At 54.2% G+C, this 22,196-nt stretch overlaps 2 protein-coding genes across 7 annotated transcripts in view; one reads left to right on the top strand and one right to left on the bottom strand.

Annotated features, from left to right (window-relative positions):
- DHX8 (DEAH-box helicase 8) overlaps positions 1-5,785 on the top strand; it is a 29,298-nt gene extending 23,513 nt beyond the window's left edge. Inside the window, exons 19-23 of the mRNA XM_030849023.2 lie at positions 332-469; positions 956-1,084; positions 1,263-1,459; positions 1,938-2,117; positions 2,970-5,785. Of these exons, the coding sequence (XP_030704883.2) occupies positions 332-469; positions 956-1,084; positions 1,263-1,459; positions 1,938-2,117; positions 2,970-3,189 (864 nt within the window). The 3' untranslated portion in view covers positions 3,190-5,785. The remainder of the gene's footprint in view (positions 1-331; positions 470-955; positions 1,085-1,262; positions 1,460-1,937; positions 2,118-2,969) is intronic.
- Positions 5,786-6,915: 1,130 nt separating this feature from the next.
- Positions 6,916-21,824, bottom strand: ETV4 (ETS variant transcription factor 4). 6 transcript variants are annotated; one of them, XM_030849024.2, is made up of 13 exons: positions 21,667-21,824; positions 20,986-21,096; positions 20,716-20,809; positions 20,447-20,494; positions 13,385-13,438; positions 12,084-12,210; positions 11,449-11,610; positions 10,945-11,222; positions 9,039-9,113; positions 8,810-8,878; positions 8,481-8,653; positions 8,108-8,209; positions 6,916-7,787 (listed from the first exon to the last, which is right to left on the bottom strand). In XM_030849024.2, the coding sequence occupies exons 2-13, from the start codon at positions 21,043-21,045 to the stop codon at positions 7,563-7,565; spliced, it is 1,467 nt and encodes a 488-aa protein (XP_030704884.1). In that variant the 5' UTR covers positions 21,046-21,096; positions 21,667-21,824; the 3' UTR covers positions 6,916-7,562. The 6 variants fall into 6 exon arrangements, with proteins under 6 accessions (XP_030704884.1, XP_030704886.1, XP_030704885.1 ...); XM_030849026.2 differs by having other exon boundaries at positions 11,449-11,592; positions 21,667-21,821; XM_030849025.2 differs by lacking the exon at positions 21,667-21,824 and adding an exon at positions 21,222-21,349.
- Positions 21,825-22,196: the final 372 nt, after the last annotated feature.

The raw sequence follows: 22,196 nt of genomic DNA, 5'->3' as shown, positions 1-22,196 counted from the left end.
TGAGCATCTTTTCATGTGCTTGTTGGCCATTTTTATATCTTCTTTGGAGAAATGTCTACCTTTGCCCATTTTTAAATTTTTATCTTTTTGTCGTTAAGCTGTACATACTGTCATTCTGAGAGAGTGTTTTTTAAAGTTTCCCGAGAAAGTATATGCTTTCTATCAGTCTTGAGTTTTGTGTGGCGCATTCCTGGAGATTCCTGCTGATCCTGCTAGTGGCTTCCTAATTGCAGTCGAAGATATAAGAGAGAAGGTGACAAGTAGTCTCCCTCCATGTTAACACTGGTGAGGCTGACCTTCCCATCACACACGTTCTTCTCTTCTGTTCTAGGCCATGGGCATCAATGACCTGCTGTCCTTTGACTTTATGGATGCCCCGCCAATGGAAACCTTGATCACAGCCATGGAGCAGCTATACACATTGGGGGCCCTGGACGACGAGGGCCTACTTACTCGCCTGGGCCGCAGGGTAGGGGACAGAACCTAACTTCTGGTGCTTTGGGGAAGGTTCCCTGGCTAACCTTCCATACTCTGTTCTGTTTAAAAGATTAAACTCTGAGGCCCTGGATAAGCTTTGAGTAGAATTCTACATGCCTGTTTTTAACCTGGATTTTCCGCTGTCACTTAAAACTCTTTCTTCTTTACAGAAAAAGAAATTCTATTCAGTTAATCTTACCTCATGATATATTATTGAGTCTAGCCTTAATTTGAAAAGATGTCTGCAAAATTCCCACCTATCCCAATGGTAGTTATATTCTTGGTCACATACATTTTGTTGGGTTTATTTGGGAAATTAAAAATAAAAAAGTCTTCTGATAGAGCCAGGCATCCCGCACCATAGTGCTTAGGTAAACCTCCTGTGGTCTGTTACCCACTCTGACCAGTGTTTTTACACTAGCAACCCCAGATGGGTCTGCCCCAGGGATGCAATTGTAGTTTCTTCTTCTCCCTCTAGATGGCAGAGTTCCCCCTGGAGCCAATGCTGTGCAAAATGCTGATCATGTCTGTGCATCTAGGCTGCAGTGAGGAAATGCTGACCATTGTGTCCATGCTGTCTGTGCAGAACGTCTTCTACAGGCCCAAGGTAGGGAGTTCAGGCCCACATTCAGATAGGGGTCAGGTGAAGTTGGGTGAAATCAGCCTGTTGCCACCACAGTGCTTAATGTGGACACTTGATGGGGCCGCAGAGGGCTCCCCAGCACTGCTGGATGTTCAGTTAGTAGCTGTGGGGTGGAAAATGATCCTCTCCGCACTGCTTGCAGGATAAACAAGCCCTTGCAGATCAGAAGAAGGCCAAATTCCACCAGACCGAAGGGGACCACCTCACCCTGCTGGCCGTGTACAACTCCTGGAAGAACAATAAGTTCTCCAACCCATGGTGCTATGAGAACTTTATCCAGGCTCGTTCTCTGCGCCGGGCCCAGGACATTCGCAAGCAGATGTTGGGCATAATGGACAGGTAACACCCGGTGACTTCTCATGTTCAAGTTGAACCTCCTTGAATGCCGTGTCTGTTTGTCTCTGTACGAACCTGTGAAGCTGTAGGCACCTGTCCTCTTGCTCCTCACATAACTCTTTTCCTCCAGCTTTTCCGTCTTTGTTGTACTCCTCCCCAGGTAAGGACGTGGCTGAGAATCACTTCAGAAAGTTCCTAAGAGGGAGATGATATATTATTTGTTGACAATGCTCTTTGTTTACAAGCGTCTGCAACATTATTAGTTGGGTTGAATTACAACCTAAGCAAAGTGTCTGGCTCTTATGGCATCCATCTTGCCCGCTGTGTAGAGCTGCCCCTGGAAGGACTGGAAGCAGGGTCCTGGTGCCAACTCTGGGGACCCCAAGAAGGATGTGTTGGGTACCATCATTCCAGAAGATAGAACCTCTGAAAGCAGAATAGTCTCACACCTTTGTCCTCTCTTGATTTATTCTCCTGCTAGACACAAGCTGGATGTGGTCTCCTGTGGTAAGTCCACAGTCCGAGTGCAGAAGGCCATCTGCAGTGGATTCTTCCGGAACGCTGCCAAGAAAGACCCACAGGAGGGTTACCGGACACTGATCGACCAGCAGGTGGTCTACATCCATCCTTCCAGTGCTCTCTTCAACAGGCAGCCCGAATGGTAGGTGGGCAGAGAGCTTGTGGATCTGCTGGCCTTTTGTGTTTGTATCCTCACCCACCCCCAGCACTTCCTATTCTAATATTGCTCATATTTCTAGAGAAGCAGGAGCCTGAATTAGACACAATATCAGGCCCTTTTTATTTATTATTTATTTATTTATTTTTAGTTTTATTTTTTTGGCCGCACTGTGCGGCACGTGGGATCTTAGTTCCCTGACCAGGGATTGAACCCGCACCCCCTGCAGTGGAAGCGCAGAGTCTTAACCGCTGGACCACCAGGGAAGTCCCGAGGCCCTTTTTAGAGAAAATCATGGGGGTAAGAGCTAGGAAGGATCTTAGAGATTATCTAGTGAGGTGGTTAAAAAAAAAAATTTTTTTCAAGTAGTATTTAAAAAAAAATTGGAATCTTACCCACCCTAACATAAAACCAATTATAAACCACGGTGCCACCACGGTGGTAGAAGAGGGCTGGAGATGAAGAGCCTTGCCTGCTTGGCTTTCCCCATCCCCTTGTGGCAGCCTCTGAGGTCCTCTTCAGGGCCCTAGAGGTCTATGGCTACAGCCCAGAAAACCACCCATTTCACAGAGCAGGAATCCGAGGTCCAGAGAAGGGATGTGATTGGCTCCGTGTCATTTAAATCGTTGGAACTGGCAGTTCTCTGTGGTTAGAGGTGTGCAGGCTCCTCAGTATTGGGGTGTGGCTATCATAAACAGAGACTGCAGTCTCCTCAGGGGTCAGGCAGGAAAGGTAGGAGGGTCAAATGCAAGCTCAGCTGAGGCCCACCAGGGACCAGGGTGCCGTGGAGCCAGGCCTGTATCGGAGGCTTGAGCCCTCTCTCTGTACCCCGCTCAGGGTGGTGTACCACGAGCTGGTGCTGACCACGAAGGAGTACATGCGTGAGGTCACCACCATTGACCCCCGGTGGCTCGTGGAGTTTGCTCCAGCCTTCTTCAAGGTCTCTGACCCGACCAAGCTAAGCAAGCAGAAGAAGCAGCAACGACTTGAACCCTTGTACAACCGCTATGAGGAACCCAACGCCTGGAGAATATCCCGAGCCTTCCGGCGGCGCTGAGAGGCAAGAGTCTGTTTGTCTCTTCTGCAGCAGTGGGCCAGGGCTTGGCCTCGCTCTTATTGATGAAAAGCTGATCCTGAGGATACAGCTGTCCAGTGACTGACTATCTCAACTGGGCATTTCCTAAACTTGTCTCTCATTTCTTCCCTGGTGGTAAAATAGAAACAGGGATTTACGCCTGGTTTGATCAGAGCCTCCAGGCCCCACCACCCCAAGGTACTCAGCCAGGGCTCACAGCCAACATGGGAGTACAGTGCATCATCTCCAAGACAGGGGAAACTTCCGCAGCCCTCGGATGGGAAAGGGGAGTCATGAGCATCTGGTACCTGGACTCAGTGAGGGCCCTGATGCCCTAGCTGGTACTCTGGAGGAGGGAGCCACAGAGCTCGCTGAAAGTGTTGGCCCCGCTTCCTGCCCCTGTCCAGCCCCTGTACTTTTGCTTAACCTCCTGCAAATATTTATTTTCTTAAGGAAACAAAATTGGTTTTCTGTGGCTGTTTCTTCTAGCTGAACGGTTAGTGTTGGCCTGGGCTGAGGGTGAGGAGGGTTAGTACCTGTGGCTTCAGTGGAGAGTCCCCTGAAACCAGAGCCTGGGGCCTCTTTGGGCTGGGAGGTGACGCACAGCCGGACCTCCAGTCTTATCTCTCAGCACCGGCGCTGGTCCGGCTCTGCGTGGACCGCCCCGTGATTAACCGCATCCACTGCACAGGCGCTCCACTTGGGGCGCCTGAGTGGTTGCAGATGCCGCATATTGAACACAGAAGGCTCTCCCCGGCTCCGTTTCCCGCCTGCCATGCTCACAACATGCAGCGTGTCCTATTTCCTTTTGAAACATGTAAGTGATGACACAACCTTCAGTTTATTTTGGTTTTATTTTTATCCTCCTGAGGTCTGACAAAGGGCTTTTTTGGTCAAAGCCTCCCTTCCTCCCCCCCAAACTGAAAATCAGCAGAGCACCTCTCAGAGCCTGATTTGTGCTGCCTAGGGTCTGTGCTCCTGGCCTCGTGCTTGGTGGTTTTCTCCTAGCATTTGCTGGGGAATGGCCACCTCCAAGTGCCCTCCTCACATTTCCTGAGAAGCCTCTGGGCTTGGACTTGGGAGAACATCAGGCAGATGCTGCTGGGCCAGGCTGTGGAACTTCTGGGAAGTTGGTCTTGTAGAGAAGCCCCCGGGGGATTGGGGACATCCTGTGTTATGGTCCGCACTGCTTCCTACCTCCTCACACCAGTAAGTAATGATGTAAATACTAGAACTACTATACAGTGGTACGCCGGACACTAAAAGAGACCATATGACATATCAGGATATAAAGGACTGTGGGCTGTCATTGAGCAGCAAACCAGCCACCCTGAAGACACAATTCAGAAACAACCCAGCAGAATCTGCTGACTGTAGGTCCCCACCCCTTTACTGAGCTGAGTGAGCTCCTACGATTCTGAGTGTGCCTCTCAGGAAGCCCAGGCCAGCAGTTAAGGGCAGGGGATCTTTACGTGCTAACCTTCAAGGTATTATAGGGAGAGGTAGTGCAGGGACGGACCGAGGACAGTGAAGTGGAAGCAGGGGCTGAGTACCCAGCTCGCCAGTCTTAATTCCAGCCCAGGTCTCTCCAGTTTAGGAACAAACTCTGGGCTTGGCAGCCCACCTGTCCCAGCTGGGTGACCAGCACTGACGGCATTCGCACCTCTGAAGTCATCGCCCCCAAGGAAGGAGGTTTGGGTTTTAAGCTGAAGTTGAAAAGGGGATGTTTAACAGGCCAAGGGTGAGAGACAGCAGGCTGGTCATCTTTCTGGGTTAGGTGAGCGAAAAGAAGGACCCCAGCTCTGTGGGTGTTCCTTGAACATCTCCCCGAAGAGCTGGGGTCATGTCTCTGCTGTGACAACATGACTGGGGTCTGACCTTCTGACTGTGCACCAGGAAACAGCATGTAGGCAGTATTGCTGAGCCTGCCCAGAGGGAGAAGGGGGCTCCCAGCCAGATTGGGAAGGACTCGCCTGCTGCTCCTACACAGTGGGGCCCCTGTTTCTCTTCCTTGAACCAGTATTTCCCGAGATTGAGTGACAGCCCAGGAGAGGATGTGGGTCTCACGCAGGGAGTTGGAGTCTTCTCGGTTGTTAAGAGTATGCTGTTTACCCCACCCCTGTGGGAGCCTAGCTCAGGAGTCTCCTGCCCCTGCACATGTGCCGAGTCTTGTACTTGTCTGTGTGTCGGGGGACCATCCCCACAGGCCACATGTCAGCTCTCCTGCTGGGTCACGTGCCTTGGTCCAGGGTTCACCTTCATCCATTTTGGAGCACGATTTGGTTTTGGCTGTCTCTCCTTCAGACAGAGAATTCTCTCCAGTGGTCGTGGTTGTGATCTGGTAGCTGTCTCCACTCGGAGCAGTGCCCTCCAAGTGTAAGGATTTGAACAAGAGTTGTGAGGAGTGTCTCGTTAACGCGCATTTCAGAGGGCAGAGGTCACGTGTCTCAGCCTGTGGAGACCTTTCCAGGACACTGCTTCTCACCTAAATTCCTGTCTCTCCTCATGTGCGCCTACTGGGGACCTCAGGGTTTCCACTTGACTTTACACCTCTTCCCACCATGATACCCTGGCTTTCATGTACAATTAAATCATATATTTTTAAAAACTTGTTTCTTAAAATTTTCTGTCTCTTGCTCTAAATTATGAAAATCAGCATTGTTTTCTGTTTCTGGGGAAAAAAATAACATTGCTTTTTATTTGTGGGTAGGGTTCGAGTGGCATCCCTTTCTGCCATCTTGGCGTAAGCACTGGGCAGGGGCTGAGGGTGAAGCATTAACGGGGTTGGGCCGGCCCTGCCTCAGCGCAGCTGTGGTTCCCTGCAGTTCTGATGTACCTGGATGGAGAGCACCCGTTTTCACCTAAGCCTGGCTCCTAGGAAGCTGCTTACACAGGGGCTGGGTCTAGAACTGCCTATCCTGCCCTTCCCTTACGCACAGCCACCCCGTTGTCATATCTACTGTTACACTGCCTCTCTAGGTGTCACTTTTGCAGCCTGGCCTTTCCCCGAACCCCAAAAACTCGGCCCAGGGTTCTGGTTTCCCCCAAATTTGGGCAAGGAGAATCCATGCTGTTTCTCCTTCCCTTTTCCTGCGAAGGTCTGGCCTGTTCTTCCTCCACTAGCCAGGACCCAGGGCTCGGGGCTGCTCCAGCCTCCCTGCACCCTCCTGCCTGGGTGCCTTGCTTCTCTCCCTGCTCTCCAGATCCTCTCCACACAAACTCTGTCCTCACCTTCAGCAAAAACAGCAACCTGGAGCCACGGCGGGAGGGGACACACAGTTGGGGTACACATGGGTAGCATGGTCATGGGAGCAACTGTGATCACAGAAACCACAGGCCAAACTCTGCCTGAAGAAGCCCCAGGAGGCCCTCAAAGCTCTCCTAGGCTCCCACTTCCCTCATCCTGGACAGGGAGATGGCTGCAGGTGGCCAGCGGGCACTAGGCCAGATTACAAAGTACCCTTTGTCCATTATTTCAGACAGTCCTCACACGATAATCCTGGGAGGGGGAAAGAGCAGGCACCACTGAGCCCATTTTCCGGAGGAAAAAGTCAGAGGCCAATTGTTTTTTCCTAAACCCATAAGGGAAGTTAAGTGTCAGGGCCAGGCCCCAAACTCAGGTCACGTGCCCCTAAGGCCAGAGCTCTTTCCAGCCCCAGGTCCTTCTCCCATGGCAGCAAAGAGGACAAAGGAGAACTCACAGGAGACGCAGGGGCCTTTATTAGGGTCTGGCAGATGTAGTGGAGATGGAGGTGAATCCCAGGCCTGGGCCTAGGAAAAGGCAGAGGGCCCTGGGAGCAGAGCCCAGCCATCCCTCCTCCACCTGGCAAGCCCTCCCCCATCCCAGGTTCCTCACTCCAGCTTCCCCGACTCTAGGAACAAAGAGCACCAAGAACTGCCAAGTAGGACCCTCCAGGGCCACAGCCTGGAGCAGAGTGCGGGATGCAGCGTGCCGTCTCCCCAGCATGGGAGATCAGGGGAGCTCAATGTCTCCCTCTCCGCCAGGATGAAGTGGGGAAGCTCCTTCTCTGTCCCCCAGAACAGAACAAACTCTTGTTCTCTGTGATGGGGGAGAGGGAGTGGGGCTTGGCCTCTAAGCAGGACCTAGGAAGAGGCCAGAGGTGGAGTCCCCGGAGGAGTTTCAGAGACACCACCTTCACACTCGCAGTGTCTCCACTTTCCCTTCCCATCAACTCTGGGGAGCAGCTCAGAGTCTGGGCTGGAGTGACTGATGGGCAGAGGGGATCTGCTCCAAAGACATCTGTGGGTTTCAGAGTGGGAGTTTCCCTGACACCAAATTCAGCTCTATGTACACAGGGCAGCACCCCCGGCAGCAGGGGAGCAGCTGCTAGGGGCTAGTAAGAGTAGCCACCCTTGGGGCCAAAGGGCTGGGCGGGGCCAGCCAGCTCTGGGAGGTAGGCGGGGCTCTCGTCCAAGTGGGACAAAGGGACTGTGTCCTCCTCACTGACGGGCCGGTCAAACTCAGCCTTGAGAGTTGGACGCTGATTGTCCGGGAAGGCCAGAGAGAAGAGGGCCTCGGGCTCGCACACAAACTTATACACGTAACGCTCGCCAGCCACCTGTGGGAAGAGAGGGCCGGGTCAGTGTTGGGGTGGGGAGAGCAGCCCTCCTACAGATGCCCGGGGCACATTTCTCCTCCAGCTGGTTCTTCTAAGAAGCTCCTGTTCTCTAATCTCAACCTCTCCATGCTTTAGGCTTTTCCATTACTATTTATGTGTATCACTGTTTTGGGAGAGGGAAATCTTGGGATTGACCAGTTTGACTTCTCTGACTGGTTCACTGTCTGCTCCTTCAAACTTGTGAGAGTGCTCTCCTGCCCCCATCACCTTCCCACCTCCACTGCCCCCCACCCCCTTGTCCTTGGACCCCTAAGCCCGACCTTCTGCATGATGCCTTTCTCGTAGTAGTATCGGAGTGAGCGGCTCAGTTTGTCGTAATTCATGGCTGGCCGGTTCTTCTGGATGCCCCAGAGCCTGGCGACCTGGGGACAGGAGACAGAGTTTGGGGATGGCGATGGCAGCTCAGCGGAGGAAATAATGGGGCGCAGGTCAGAAAGAGTACTTGAGATTCTTGGTGCAAATGCTCAGCTGGCCCTGCAGCTAAGCCCCAGCCCACAGACCCTGGTTTGGCAGGAATTCAGGTTAAATAAAGCAACGGTGCTGGTGAAGGCACATGCCACCAGTTCCCAGGTGCTCTCATCTCCAGGCCCCAAAGTCGTTGGGAGGAGGGGTGGGGACATCTGAGAGGCCCACCTCCTCAGGCTCAATTAGTTTGAACTCCATCCCCCGGCCGGTCCAGGCAATGAAGTGGGCATTTGTCGGGTCATCCAGCAGGGCCACCAGAAACTGCCACAGCTGCAAGGCACCCCGGCGCTGGTAGGGCGGCCCCTCTCTGAAGGCTCCCACCCCTTCCTGCTTGATGTCTCCTGGGGAACACAGGAAACAGGCGGTGGAGGGCTTGTGCCCTCTGGTCCCCCAAGCAACCCGGTCCCCTCTCCCCAGGGGTCTCTCCAGGCCCTTTCTCATGAAATGTGATGTGATTCCTGGGGGACACAGAGGGCATGAAAGGTCACTTCTCTGACCTTCAAATTTCTCAGGGACGACGCAGACATCATCTGGGAATGGTCGCAGAGGTTTCTCATAGCCATAGCCTTGAGGAGGAAGTTGCAGGGATCACTCAGATCTGGGGGTTCACTGATACGAGACCCCAGAGAGTCCAGAGGGACTCCTGGCCAGGAGCCCCTCCCCCAAGGCACGACTCCCTCCTCCAAACTTGGAGGGCTTGGCAGGGGAGGTAGGAGGCTGCCTTACCCATGGTCCCGTCACCTGGAGAGGGCCCGGAGAAACCCTCTGCGTGAAGGTACATTGAAGCATACCCAGGGACGTCTGGCGGGGGGGAAGAAAGAAAAAAGGGCGATGTTATAGGTAGCTGGGGTAGGGGCGGCAGTCCTGCACACATTCAAGAACTTCTTCTGCCAGCCTGCCTTCCGGTTCTTTTCCAAGAGGCCTGCCTACCACCAAATCCTAGGGGAAGTTCCCCCCAGAGGGAGTGAGAAGCCGGAAGCCCTCAACTTGAGGGCGGGGCCAGAGGGCCTGGATGGCAGCAGCTGGGGCTGGGCAAAGCTGCTCCACAAGGCCCAGGATTCCAGGGAGCAGCTGTTTCCTGTGAGTTTATGGGGAGGAGGAGGGTAGAGATGAACCTCCGGGGAAAGGGTTCAATGTCCCAGCCTAAGATTCCCTTGGAATGGGCTGACGTCCGGTCAGCAGGGCAGGTTCCAGCCCAGTGCGGGTGTGAGGGAGGGAGGGAGAGAGGGAGGAAAGGAGTGGGGGTGGGGCGGGGGGAGAGAGAGAACACGCATGCATCTATTTGTGGAAGAGGCAGTGGGCACACGGGGCTGTGTGTTTTCAGGTCTGACAGCAGACAGTCCACTCTATTTCATTCCATTCCACGGAACTGACACCTCCCCACCCCACCTGGAGGCGGCCCCGGTGCAAAGCCAGCCCTTCAAGTGCCAGCCCCTTCCCGCCCTACCCCCACCACTCCCACCTATGAATGAGATGGTGAAACCCGACACCTCCGGGAGGAGGCGGGAGGGTGGGCTCATTCATGCCTCCATTTTGTGAATGGAATTCCTGACTCCATTCAGAGAAAGCTGAAGGGGGAGGGGCAGGAGTTCAAGGGCATGTAACACGATCTCCTCCGGTCTACATCCTTTGAAGGTCGGCGGCAAGAGCGTCTCCCTCCTCCTTCCTCCATCTCACTGCCGGGCATGGCTCAGGCTTAGGGCCCGGGCTTGAGGAGAGGTGGGTGCACCTTTCTGGTTCTTGCTGGGGCAGTCTGGAGGATTTAGGGCTCACCCCCCTGTCCCGAAAAGACTGGGCACCAGGAATAGAGAAATTCAAAAGCTCTGGCCAGCTCTGAGCCTACCCTAATCTCTGAATTTATTTTTTCTAATGCAAGTTTGCAGATAAACTCAAATTTGGAGCTGGTAGCAATGTTAACAGGAGACAAGGTTTTCTGGGCCTTTCCTGGGCGCATGGGATTTTGAGCTGTAGCTGTTTTTGATCACTGCAGCTGAGTGCATCTCACTCCTGTCAACAGCCAGGTGGAACTAGAATTTAAAGCAGTCCCTACTTCCGGTCTGGCCAGGATGGCGGGTCCTTCCAACCTGGAGGCTCGGAACAGGATGTGAAAACCACATGTGAACCCCGCCTTCCAACTGGGAACTGTGAACCTGGCTAGTTTCAAGTTCATGTTTCTCCTCATTAAAATCCCTTTGTATTTTTAAGCTTCTGTGGGGACAGGGACCAATGACACGTCCTATTCATCTTTGTGTCCTCCAACTGCACACACTCATGCTCCTGGCACAGTACTTAAATCTCAGTAGGTAATTAAACCCCCAAGCACCTGCTAAATAGAAATAGGAAGAAATGCCTTAACTTTCCTATCAAGTCACAAGCTACCTGAGGGCAAGGACCTGCACATGTCACTTATCTCTTATCTGAATATAAGTTTGCTGATTGAAAAGTGACAGTTCTTTTGAATCTATGAAAAGAAGTGGTAGGTGGGTGGGTTGAATGTATGAACTGGTAAATGGATGGGAAGGTAAAAAAACTTGTGGGGAGACATTCTAGGTTTAATGGAACTGATCACATGCCACCCCACCCAGCAATCCCACCAAAACCCCTCCATCTCCTTCCCGGGAGCATCTCTTACCTGAGTCGTAGGAGAAGTCCATCTGCTCCTGTTTGATCACTACCCCCGCCCCTGGGTACCTGTGCCCATTGATTCCACCCTGGCCCACTGCCGGCTGGCCGGGCTGGCCGGCCTGTTCATACAGGGGGTCAAGGTATTCCCGCTTGAAGCTCTGCTGGGGGTAGGGTGGGCAGGGCTCCGACAGCTGGTGTTGGTAGGGGGCTGGGAGAGGTTCCCGGCCCCCTCCCTGAGAGGGTGTGAAGGAGTGGCAGATATCCAAGGGCTGCTGGAAGACAGAGCTGGATGTGGTTGGATGGAGAAGGAAGAAAAGAGAATATTAAACGAAGCCCTCCTTGTGCCTGCTGCTCCCAGAGCTCACAGAGTGGGCTCCGGCCGGGGGGGATGGGGGGGATGTCAATATCCCTTCCTCCCTACCTCCCCCCATGCCAGGTTTCTTAAGGGCAGCGAAGAACACTCAGGGATTGAGAAAAAACTGGTGAGACCTGGTTCTCCTTGTCACCTTACCTATGCTCCCCGAGGTACCCATGGCCAGGGTGGGGCTGGGAGGTGCCAGAAGATCTCAGGAAACTCCGTTGTTCTGCCCGGGGAAAGGGTTGCAGGGGCGACTGTCCGGGGGCACCAGGGGCGGGGGACTTGATGACGATTTGTCTAGGGGGGTCATAGGCACTGGAGGTGAGGGGGAGACAGGGGTGAGGGGGCAGAGAAGCTGGGCGAGCATCTCTGAACGCTTCACTCCCTGGGAAGTCAGGTCACAGGGATTATGGGAGAAGAGTAGAGGGTGCCGGGAAAGGAACAGCATGAGCCAGACTCAGCCCCAAATGAACTTTTTCTTCTCCTTTCTTAATCCTGAAGCTGGGTGTAATCTTTAGAACACCTCTCCCCAGCCCAGAGCAGCTGGGCTGGGTCAGACAGCAGCTTCTCCAGTGGAAACACCCTGCCTGGGTCTTAACACACATCCCTTGAACCCGCTGCTGCATTTTTCATCCTAACTACTCAGGAAATCCTGAGCTACATTACTGCATTACAGGAGCTCGGAAATCCTTTCCGTGTCTAACCTGCATCTCAACCGCTGCCATTGCTCACAGGTGCCCACCCCCACCCTCCATCCAACCCTTCCCCAGGGCGGGGCTGGGGCTCACCTGGAATAAAGGCACTGCTCGCCATGATGGTAGGAGAGGGGCGGCTTCCTGCTGCAGGGCAGGGCCCGCTCTGTGCGGGGACTCTGGGGTTCCTTCTTGATCCTGGTCGTGGGGCTGTGGAAAGCTACTGTGGGGGTCGGGAGAGGCAGAGCAAGGCCAGAGAGTGTCACAGGAGAGGCAGGAAGAGCTTCGGACACCTTCTGCTCTTTAAGGACCAGCTGGGTGCCAGTACAGCCTCATCCCCCTTCTCTGGATCTCCGTTGTCAGACACTTCTAAGAACAGTTGGCTATTTACATTATGTGTAGCCTTATACCTCAGGCTAATGTCCCATAGGAACCAAAGAAACTGTCTGAAGTTCAACATTTAACGCAATCCCCCCACCCCCCAAACACCTTTCTAGGGGTGAGCACCTCCAACGAAAGGCTCTGGTTTTCCTGACTGCCCTGTAAAATTCCAAGGGAGAAAAATGTTTTCTTCTTTGGGGCTATGAAGAATCTTTCTTTTTCTGGTTAAGGTTGGATATTAGCCCACTTGCCTGTCAGCTGACTAGCATCATACACATGCTCCTAATTATCTGGGAAGAACATTGGCCTTTCCTGTGGCCCCTGCTGGGTTCGCCAACTCCAGCCACCAGGCTGAGCAGCAGAGTTGGTTCCGAGGCAGTGAATGTGAGAGAGTCGAAACCTGCAATCGACGGTTCTGTTGTCGATCATTTGTGCCCTGTTTTCATGTCATTGAAGATAGTTGAGAGCAAAGTATCCGACATTAAAGCAGGGTTTCTCAACAGTAGCACTAGTGACATTTGGGCCAGATAATTCCTTGTCATGGGGGCTATCCTGAGCATTGTAGGATGTTAGCTGCATCCCTGACCTCTACCCACTAGATGCCAATAGCACCCCACCCTCAGTTGTGACAACCCCAAATGTCAACTGACATTGCCCCATGTCTCCTGGGGGGCAAAATCGCCCCCAGTTGCATGAAAGTAACTTAGAATGGTAGAACTGGACCCTGCTGCACGGGTCCAAGCCCCTCGTTTCAGAAATAAGGAAATGGAGGATCACAGAGATGAAATGTCTGCTCCAAGGTCACACAGCTAGGATGGACAAGCCCCGATTTGAAGCAAGGTCTTCATCTCCCAGTTATTGCTTGGTCTTTGGGTCCAAACCCAAGAATGGGGAGCCCTGCCCTTCACCCTCTTCTAGAGGACAGAACAAGTTGATCTTTTGGGATTCTCTATCCCTATGACTCATTTCCTGCCCTCCCCTACTCTCCATTCCCTCTACCCAGGCCCTCTACTCACAGTTTTCTGAATGGAAATCAGGAACAAACTGCTCATCACTGTCCGGTACCTGAGCTGCAGAGAGAGGCCAGAGGTGAGTCTGGGGTGGGGGCCCCGGATGGCAGCCCCTGGCAGACACCATTATTGCAGCCCTGCAGATTAGCACCAGCCCGAAGCAGGGAAACAGCTTTCCTAGGACTGAAGGCAACTCCACCCCAGGTCCTAGCGACCTCCATCTCTGGGTTCCATTAACACCCTGGAGGGAAGGCTGCAAGTTCTCAGAACCCGTCTGAGCAGATTCCAGAGTTTTGTCCTAGACGCTTCGTCTTTTTTTCCCTCCACTTTTATGAGTGAAGACAGCCCTGCGCCTCAGTTTACAAAGCTCCCTCAGAGCTCCCAGCAGAGCCACATCTGGGGCGCGCAGGTACTGTAAGGAGTGAGATTCTGTGGGCTTAGAATCACATGGGAAGATTCTGAATCTGGGCTGGACCCAGGAATCTGCCTTTTATAGAACCTCCCGGGTGAAAGGTAGAAATCTAGAGCCTGGTAAAGGAGATGGAAGGGAAGAAGGAGAATGGTTCAAGAGAGGTGATAAGAGGATGACAATGGGAGAGGAGGCTGGGGACACTGGCAGGTCAGGTGCCTTATCGCTCTGATGGGCAACTAGGAGAGAGAGAAGGGTTCCCAAGCTTGGAGCTCTGAGGAGCACCCCCAGGGTGCCAGCGTGGGTAGAGTTGAGTTTGGGGATTAGGCAGGAAAACTAAAATAGAACAACAGCTCATCCATGGCCTCCAGACTGGATATCCGGGCTTTGATTTCTAGTTCTTATCCTGGGCTCACTAACTCCTTCAGGTGGGTTACAGCTCAGCACCTCTCCTGACCCCAGTCTTTGCCCACTTTTTGCCCCTCTCTCAGGAATAAACAGATCACAGCAGGAAGGGGAAGGGTAGACACCGAGAGGGACTTCCTATCAATCTGGGAAGAGACTGGCTTGAAGATGAAGCAATGGAACCCATGGAGAGGGGTCTTTTGTTCCCTGGAGACTGCTCTCAGATTGGACAATAGGAAAACTCATGGATAAAATGACCGGAGAGTTGAGAATGGCTGGTAAGGGTGTGGGATACGAGGAGATGGCTGGAGATCACGGCCACTCGTCCTAGTCTATACAGGACACACCCCAGTCTCTATGGCTTCCCTCCTGGGCCAAGGCTCCATCATTTCTTCCTTGGATTTCAGCCACGACATGTTATCAGAACTCCCAACATCTACTCTCCCCAAAACTGTCAGAGGGATCTTTTTACAACAGAAATCCGATCACTTCTCTCCCTTGCTTAAAGCATGAACCCCAAACTCTTGCCCTTGGCCTCTGTGGCGCCCAAGTTTCTGGCTCTTGCTTACCTCTCTCACCTGCCTCTCCTTGCCTGTTACTCTCCAGAGCTCTGGTCTCCTTTTGGGTCCTCAAACTTGACCAGCTTGAACCCTCTTCCCCACATCTTTGCCTGTTTTTTTCTGGCCTTTGAAGTGTTAGCTCACTTTGCTATCTCAGAGGCTTTCTCTGACCACCCAAACCAAAGTGGTCCCTCCTGGCTCTCGATCGCATCCCTGTTTTATTTTTTCCCTAGTACATATGACTACCTGAACTTATTAATTTACGCACATGTAACTTATGTGTAATTTATTGTCCATCTCCTCTACCAGAAAGTTAACCTTGCTGAGGGCAGGGGCTTTGTCTGTCTTATTTGTCTGACTCCCCAGCACCCCTCAAACAAGGTCTCATTCAGAAGAGACACTCAATGCATTATTTGTCAACTATATGAATAAACTACAATGACGCCTTGTCCTCAGGCCGGTGAGAGCCAGCAACATGGGCCTGGGAGCAAGAACTGAAGAGATCCTAACCAATCAGCCCTTCCCTCCCCTTTAGGGCTCCCCCTCTCCACCACCAGGTAACATTAGAGGCAGGTCCCCTGAAAAGCACATCTCACAAGGGATGCTTTAGGCTGTGATCAATTGCTTGGCAAGTGGATTCTTCACCAACTTACTTTAAATATCAGAGGTGTCAAGTGCTTTAAAATACACATTTATGCGGGGTGGGGGGGAGGGATAAGTTGAGAGCATGGGATTAACAGACGTACACTACCGTATATAAAATAAACAAGGATTTACGGTATAGCACAGGGAACTATATTCAATATCTTGTAATAAACTATAATGGAAAGGAATAAAAAAAGAATATAGGTATACACATATATACATGTATAACCAAATCACTTTGCTGCACACCTGAAACTAACACAATATTGTACATCAACGATACTTCAATAAAAAAATAAATTAAATAAAATAAAATATACGTTTGTAGGTAGGTGACTTCCTGACAGAGGGAACCCAATGGCTGAGGGGTTTAAGAATCAGGAACCACTAGCAGCTAAAGAATTTATGAAAGAAAAGTAAGCATAGAACCATCCTAAAGTGATCAGATAGATCACCAGGGCATGAAATCCCGTGGCAAAAACAAATCAACCAAAAAACCACACAGCACATCTTTTCAGGAGCGCGACTAGGGCACAAAGGCAACCATTCCCAAACTGGGCCCAGTCAAGAATCCTGGGGCATTGTTAACAACGGATTCCCAGTCCCCTCCTCTGGAGAGTCTCATTCCACAGGCCCGGGGTGGGGGCCAGGCATCTGTATTTTAACGCATGCCCCTGGTAGCTCTTAAGAAGAGGCAGGTTTGGAAAACTGGATAAAGGGAAGGGTGCAAAACCTGCTCAGCTGCCCAGGGGTGCAAGGCCCAAGCCCATCCCTGCTGTGCCCTCTGGCCCGCCCACAGACAAGACCCCCAGAGTGGCAGGAGGGGGGTGATAAGAGCAAGATGGACAATATTTCCCTCCCTGCCCATGCCTGCTGTGCCCTCTGGCCCACCCACAGACAAGACCCCCAGAGTGGCAGGAGGGGGGTGATAAGAGCAAGATGGACAATATTTCCCTCCCTGCCACCTGGGCAAGGAGGGTTCCAAGGGTGGAGGAGGTGCAGAACACGGGGGAGGCTGACGCACATAGGTCTGCTTCTGGGGCTACGTTAACTGCCGGTTTCCACGGAGGTAACGGGCTGGGGGCATCTCCTGCTGGCGTCACAGACCAGGTCACGTGACGCTAGAGCCCTGGGGTCATCTTGTCCTTCCTCTTGCCTCAGGCCTGAAGGTTGGACCAGAACCCCCAGTCCCCCCAGCAGTCCCAGAGGAGCCCCCCCCGCCCCAGCACACTGACCACACCTCAAAAGAGGTGGCACTATCTTCATCCCAGGGCCATGAGAAAGCAGCCCAGGCAAGAAGGGGCTGTGGTGGGAACCCCAGTCCCTGCCTGGCCTCTCTCCAGAACACCGGCTTCTCCCAAAGGGGCAGGACAGGGCTTCAGTCGCACAGAGACTGTCAAGGATGGGAATAGGAACAGTAACGTGGAGCCTCTCATTCCTGGACAGCAGGAGAATTTCTAATACCGTGTTTGGTCTTGAGTGTCAGCCGCTCTGTATTTGTTGAGCTGGCTGAGCTCTGGCTGCCAAGCCAGTGTGCCAGGGTCTGCCCTCAACTCCATCCTGGCACTAAGGTGGAGTTCACCTGCCTGGGGACATGACAGATAATTAAGGAGGGGACGGGAAATGTGCCAAGCCAGCACGATACCCAGAAAGAGAGAATTTTAGGGAACATCCCTCCAGTGGGGGGCGGGAGTCAGTAGAAGAGAAGGGGCTTAGGGGCCTCCCAAGCTGGGCTCCAGGAGAGCTGGGAGGTGAAAACCACCAAGTAGCTAAGCCCACCCCAGGCAAACCACCCACCTATATGATACATGCCCCATCACCTTCTCCCCCTCCTAGGGTACAATTACAGGGTGAAGGGGTCCTTAAGGAGCCCCAGGGGGAAGGGGGGCCATTCCCCGGAGCTTCTGCTCCATTGTATCACCACTGGCCTCATCTCTCACCCTTACCCCGCCCCCACCCTGGCAGTGTGCTGGAAGGAACCAGTTCTCTATCTATGGAGGGGACATTTGTCCCCAAAAGCCTTCTGGAAGGGGAGGAGACAGAAAGATGTAGAAGGAGGCATTGTAGCTAGGAAAGACTGGGAGAGGGGATTAACCCCATATCGCCCCACAGACAGACTGCAGCACCAGCGTGCACACACGCAGGTTCACACACCCTGATGCCTCTTACTTCACGCCAGCACACGGATGAAACACATCCTCTCTGCATACCCTTCCCACACAGGTTCTCTTTTTGGACTTAAAAATACGATGAGGGAAAACCAAGGGGCAAGGGAGCTGAAGACCTTGGAGGAAGATTTGGGAGCAATGATTCTTATGGCAAGGGGAGCACAGACCCACCCCTTTGAGAATCTCGTAAAAGCTACGGATCATTCTCTTCCTAGAAAAATTCACATTCCTTTGTGTAGGGTGTACCCCCAACAATTTTATACACATATCAGAGGGCGCAAGGACCCCTGCCACCTATCCACAGAGCTTTTGGGAATCCACGGACTCATACAAAGGACATACATGACCCAGAGTCAATGTTCCTTACCGCCAAAGAGACCAACATCATTGTCTCTGGGGGTTCCTGTGGGCTCCCAACAAGCCCGGAAAGGAACCCTCGTCCAGAAGCGGCACATCTTTAACCATAGCCAGACACAGCCTGGGCTCAGCCTGTCTGAGCCTGAGTTTCCCTGTAGTAGCCTGATTATTTCTCCAGCAACTGAGCAGATCCCAGGCACCCCGAAAACAGACACACCTTCTTAGTCTCACTTCACCCCCACCCTCTCCATCTAGAAAACCTCCAACCCAAAGATGTCTGAGCTGCCTCGACCGAGCCCCCCTCCCCCTCCCCCTCAATGTTGCACGGACACCAGACGCCGCACCCAGAACGCCTCCGCCAGCATCCAGCCGGGTGTCCCCCGAAATCTTCACAGCCTCACCCACACTTCAAGGACCCACTGCGTCTCTCCACATTGGGGCTTTAGGGGGAAATCAAGCTGAGGGAGGATGGGCTCTGGCCTCCAGTCCCACGCGCCCCACCACTGGCAAGTTTCCAAAGGAGCTAGTCCCTCCCTGCCACCCCAAAACTCCCTCTGGGCTGCAGGGTCACTGACCTGGTGGGAAGAGGCAGGAGAGGAGGCTGGGGCGCTGCTGGGATGGTGCAGGGGGACAGGGCCCCGGCAGCTGCATCTGTCTCCGCAGAGAGAGCGAGAAGGAGCGATCGGCCTCAGCATCCCCCCCTCACGCCTGGCCATCCATCGCCAGCTGGGAACCTGAGCTGCTCCCTCAGAAGGAAGGACAGGGAACCAAGGAGACCCCAGCGGCCCCCCCCACCTCCGTCTTGCGATCCCCACCCACTGGATTTAAATGTACAGGGACTTCCAGGGCAGCAGCAGGAAGCACACACACTGGCTGTCACACTGACACATGCAGATAGACACAAGTACAATTTCTAGACCCCCACCGCCAAGGGGTGGGGCTTCCAAGGTTGAGAGCAGAGGAGAACGTTTTCCTCCCCTTCCCATTCCAAACCCAGCTGCTTCCAAAATGCCACCCTCTGAGCCTACCCCTAGATCACAGCCCCGGGAGCTGCCCACCTGGGGAGCCTAGGGACCCTCAGCTGACAGACGAGGAGCCTGGCAAGCCAGACAGAAATCGGGCTTTGGGAAAGGAAGTCTTTGAGAGACGGTGGAAACCGACACCGCTGCGTCCTTCAGCTCCAGCCTAGCTCCGAAACCTCGAGCGGAAGATGGGAGGACTGGGCATAGCTCTGCATGTAACTCGCAGCTGGGCACACAGGGCTTGCAGAATCGGGGAAGACAAGACGTGCACAATCTCCCCCAGAACCCCCAGATCCCTCCAGCACCCACGAGGCCGTTCAGCCTCGAATTCCACAAAATGTCTTGAGCGCTTGCTCTATGCTAAACAGTCAGTCTGTTAGCGTACATATTTTGGGGACACCACAGTCGTCAAGACAGATCTAGTCTCACCTAGTCAGGGGTCTTTCTCTTCTACCCCAAGGTTTTAAAGATGGCTCTAGAGGAGCTGGGTTTGAGTTTAAAAAAATCGTCAAAGGTGGAGGGAAGGGGAGATCCCAAAGAAGAGAAAAGCCCTCAAGAAGGGGTTCCTAGTGCTGTAGTTTCTTGGTTTTCAGTGTTACACTGAAGGGACCCTCAGATGGGGGTGTTAACCCTTCCCTCTCAGAGACTGCCTAAACACCATAAGCCTCCTACCTGCAGCCCCACCGGCAACACCCTCAGGCCCCACCCAAACACACCAAGGAATCCAACCAGGAGACCCCCCCCCCATCCCGGAACACACCTCGCTACCCAGAGGAGGTCTCGCTATTGACCCCACCCCTCCAGCTCAGAGCGCACCCCACCCCCGCCCCCAGCAAACTGGAGGGGCAATTTGCCTGGGGAGGGAGGTAGTCAAGAGGGAAGGAGGCGGGAGGATCAGTTGCCATTAGAATTACAATCAAGGCTGTTTGAGGAAGAAGCCCTGGGCTGCTTTGCCAAAGTGAGGCAAAAAAGAATTATTTAAACTTTTGCAGTTCTTTTGGCTCAAACAGTAAATTGTTTGGCGCTGCGGGCTGGGAAGAAGAGAAACCAAGGGTGTAACAATGAATGTTTTGGCAATTCCAGAAAGGAAGTAACAAATGAATCTCTACTTCTCCTCCTCCAGTTTCTTAAACTCCCGACTCCCGCAACACCCCAACCTACACCTCGGCCTGGCGGCTGGTGCCAAACAAACTTTGCAAATGAAAATTTCAACCAGGAAAACGGGCCTGGGGCCAAGTTCCATTCAAATAGGCAAATACCCCACACAATGGTCTGATTCATCCGCAGGCCTAGTTACACAAGCCTGGCTCAGGGCAGAGAAAATAAATATCAATATAAGTAACCACGCTGGGAGCTGGAAAGAGTGGAGAGGCAGGGGACGTGGGGAAGGGGCCTTGCAGAGGCCCTTGAGGGTGAGGAGAGAGGAAGCGGGCTAGGCTGGAATAGTAGGGGTAGAGAGCATCCCCCACCCCAATAATAGTAAAGGTCACAAAACCACTCACCTTCAGCAAGCCACGTCTCCTGGAAGTGACTTAGATCCTGGAATAGATCTGAGGGGTGAATAATGGAATTGGAGAAGGTGAGCTGGAGGTGCTCGTGAGAGAGCGGGAGCCCTAGCGAGCCGGATGACCTCCCCCTTGGGGGTACTGGTGGATAATGACCAGAGTCCCTTGGAGGGCGAGTCCTTTTGGGAAAAGGGCGGGGGCTCCAGGGTCAGCCCTCGGGGTGTGTGAGGTGGGGAGGGTAGCGGTTTGTCGCTCTGTCTCTTTACCTTCGGAGTCGGGGGGCGGCAGGGAGCCCGGGTCCATGAGCTTCCCCTGCGGGACCATCAGCGCTTCGCGCAAGCTCCCATTTCCGGGAGATTTCTGCGGAGAAGGGGAAGAATGCCCCCGAGTCACCCTGAGGCCGCCTGGTCTGGGGGGCGGGGCTGGGGTCCCGGGGTGACTCCGGGGCGGGCAGCCCTGGACCCCGTTGGGGCCGCTGGGTGGGTAGGGGCGGGGTGCAGGGAGGGGGCGGGCGTGGAGGCCGGCGCGGCGCTCACGCTGCAGAAGGTGTAGGGCACTTGCTGGTCCAAGTATTCGCCTTTCATCCTCCGCTCCATCCGGCCGCTCCCTCCGGCCACACGGCCCGGGCCCCGCGCGGGGGCAGAGACCTGGGGGCGGGGGAGCTGCGTTTGCACACCGTCTGGGGGAAGGCAGCGAGGTGGGGGTGGGGAAGGGCGACCGGGAGGGGCAGTCGCGAGGCTCTGGGTCCGACGGCAAAACTTCTCCGACTCACTTAGGCGATGGGGAGGTTTCCGCCTGCCGAGCCTAGCGTCGCCACCACTCCCCTCCCGCCAAAGGAGGTCCCACCTGCTCCTGGGAGCCGGGCTCGCCGTTTCGGCTGCTTTCTGCAGCCCTGCTTTGCCCAGGCTCAGTTACATAAGACGTGTGTGTGTGTGTGTGTGCGTGTGTGCGTGTGTGTGTGTGTGTGTGTGTGTGTGTGTGTGTGTGTGTGTGTGTGTGTTCGCTCTCTCGCGCGTGTGCGCTGGCGCGCGGAGGAGCGGGCGAGGAGCGCACCATTCGCACACCCACAACTCTGGCGCCCCCTCCAACCCTGAATCCCAGCGTCTCCCACCCCTTGCCCTGGAATCTGCGGAGGCGGCTGTGAGAGTGTGGTGCGTGTTGGAGGCGAGGCTGGGAATCGCAGACATTCTCCCTCCCTCTCCCTCCCGCAGCCTCACCTGAGGCCCGGGCGTCTGTGCTGGAGCAGCGGGGGGTCCCGAGCATACCCCGGGACCCCACTGAGGGCCGTGGGGCTAGGCCGGAGCGAGGCGGCCCCGGCCCCGGGTCCCCCGCGCACCGGCTTGTTTTCCGGGCGCCGCCGACAGTTGTGAGCCCGGGGGAGCCGCTGATTGGTGCATTTCCTTCGCCTCGGCCTCGGCTCTCTCTCCCCCCACCCCGTTCCCTTTGTTTCATTGACTTTTGTGAATGAAACCCCAGGGCCCGGCTCGCCCGCCAATCCCGAGACTCGCCCGGCCGAGCCGGAGGGGCGGAGTTTCCCAGCCGCGGGGGCCAATCAGAACGCAGGGGCTGGCTCCCGGCTTCATTCACCGCTTGGGCTCTCATTCATAAAAAAATAAACTTCTCGCGGCCGGAGTTCATTCATAAATAGCTGAGAGAAAACGGGGGCAGTCGAGGACCCTACGTCTCCTCTGCGGGACTCGTCTGTGGCCCTGAGGCTCGGCTAGCACCTCCGGCTGGCGTCTGCACA

The sequence above is a fragment of the Globicephala melas genome, chromosome 20, assembly GCF_963455315.2.
Source record: "Globicephala melas chromosome 20, mGloMel1.2, whole genome shotgun sequence".
Taxonomy (NCBI): Eukaryota; Metazoa; Chordata; class Mammalia; order Artiodactyla; family Delphinidae; genus Globicephala; species Globicephala melas.
The sequence above is the reverse complement of the archived record's forward strand: the minus strand, read 5'-3'. Positions and strand labels throughout refer to the sequence as shown.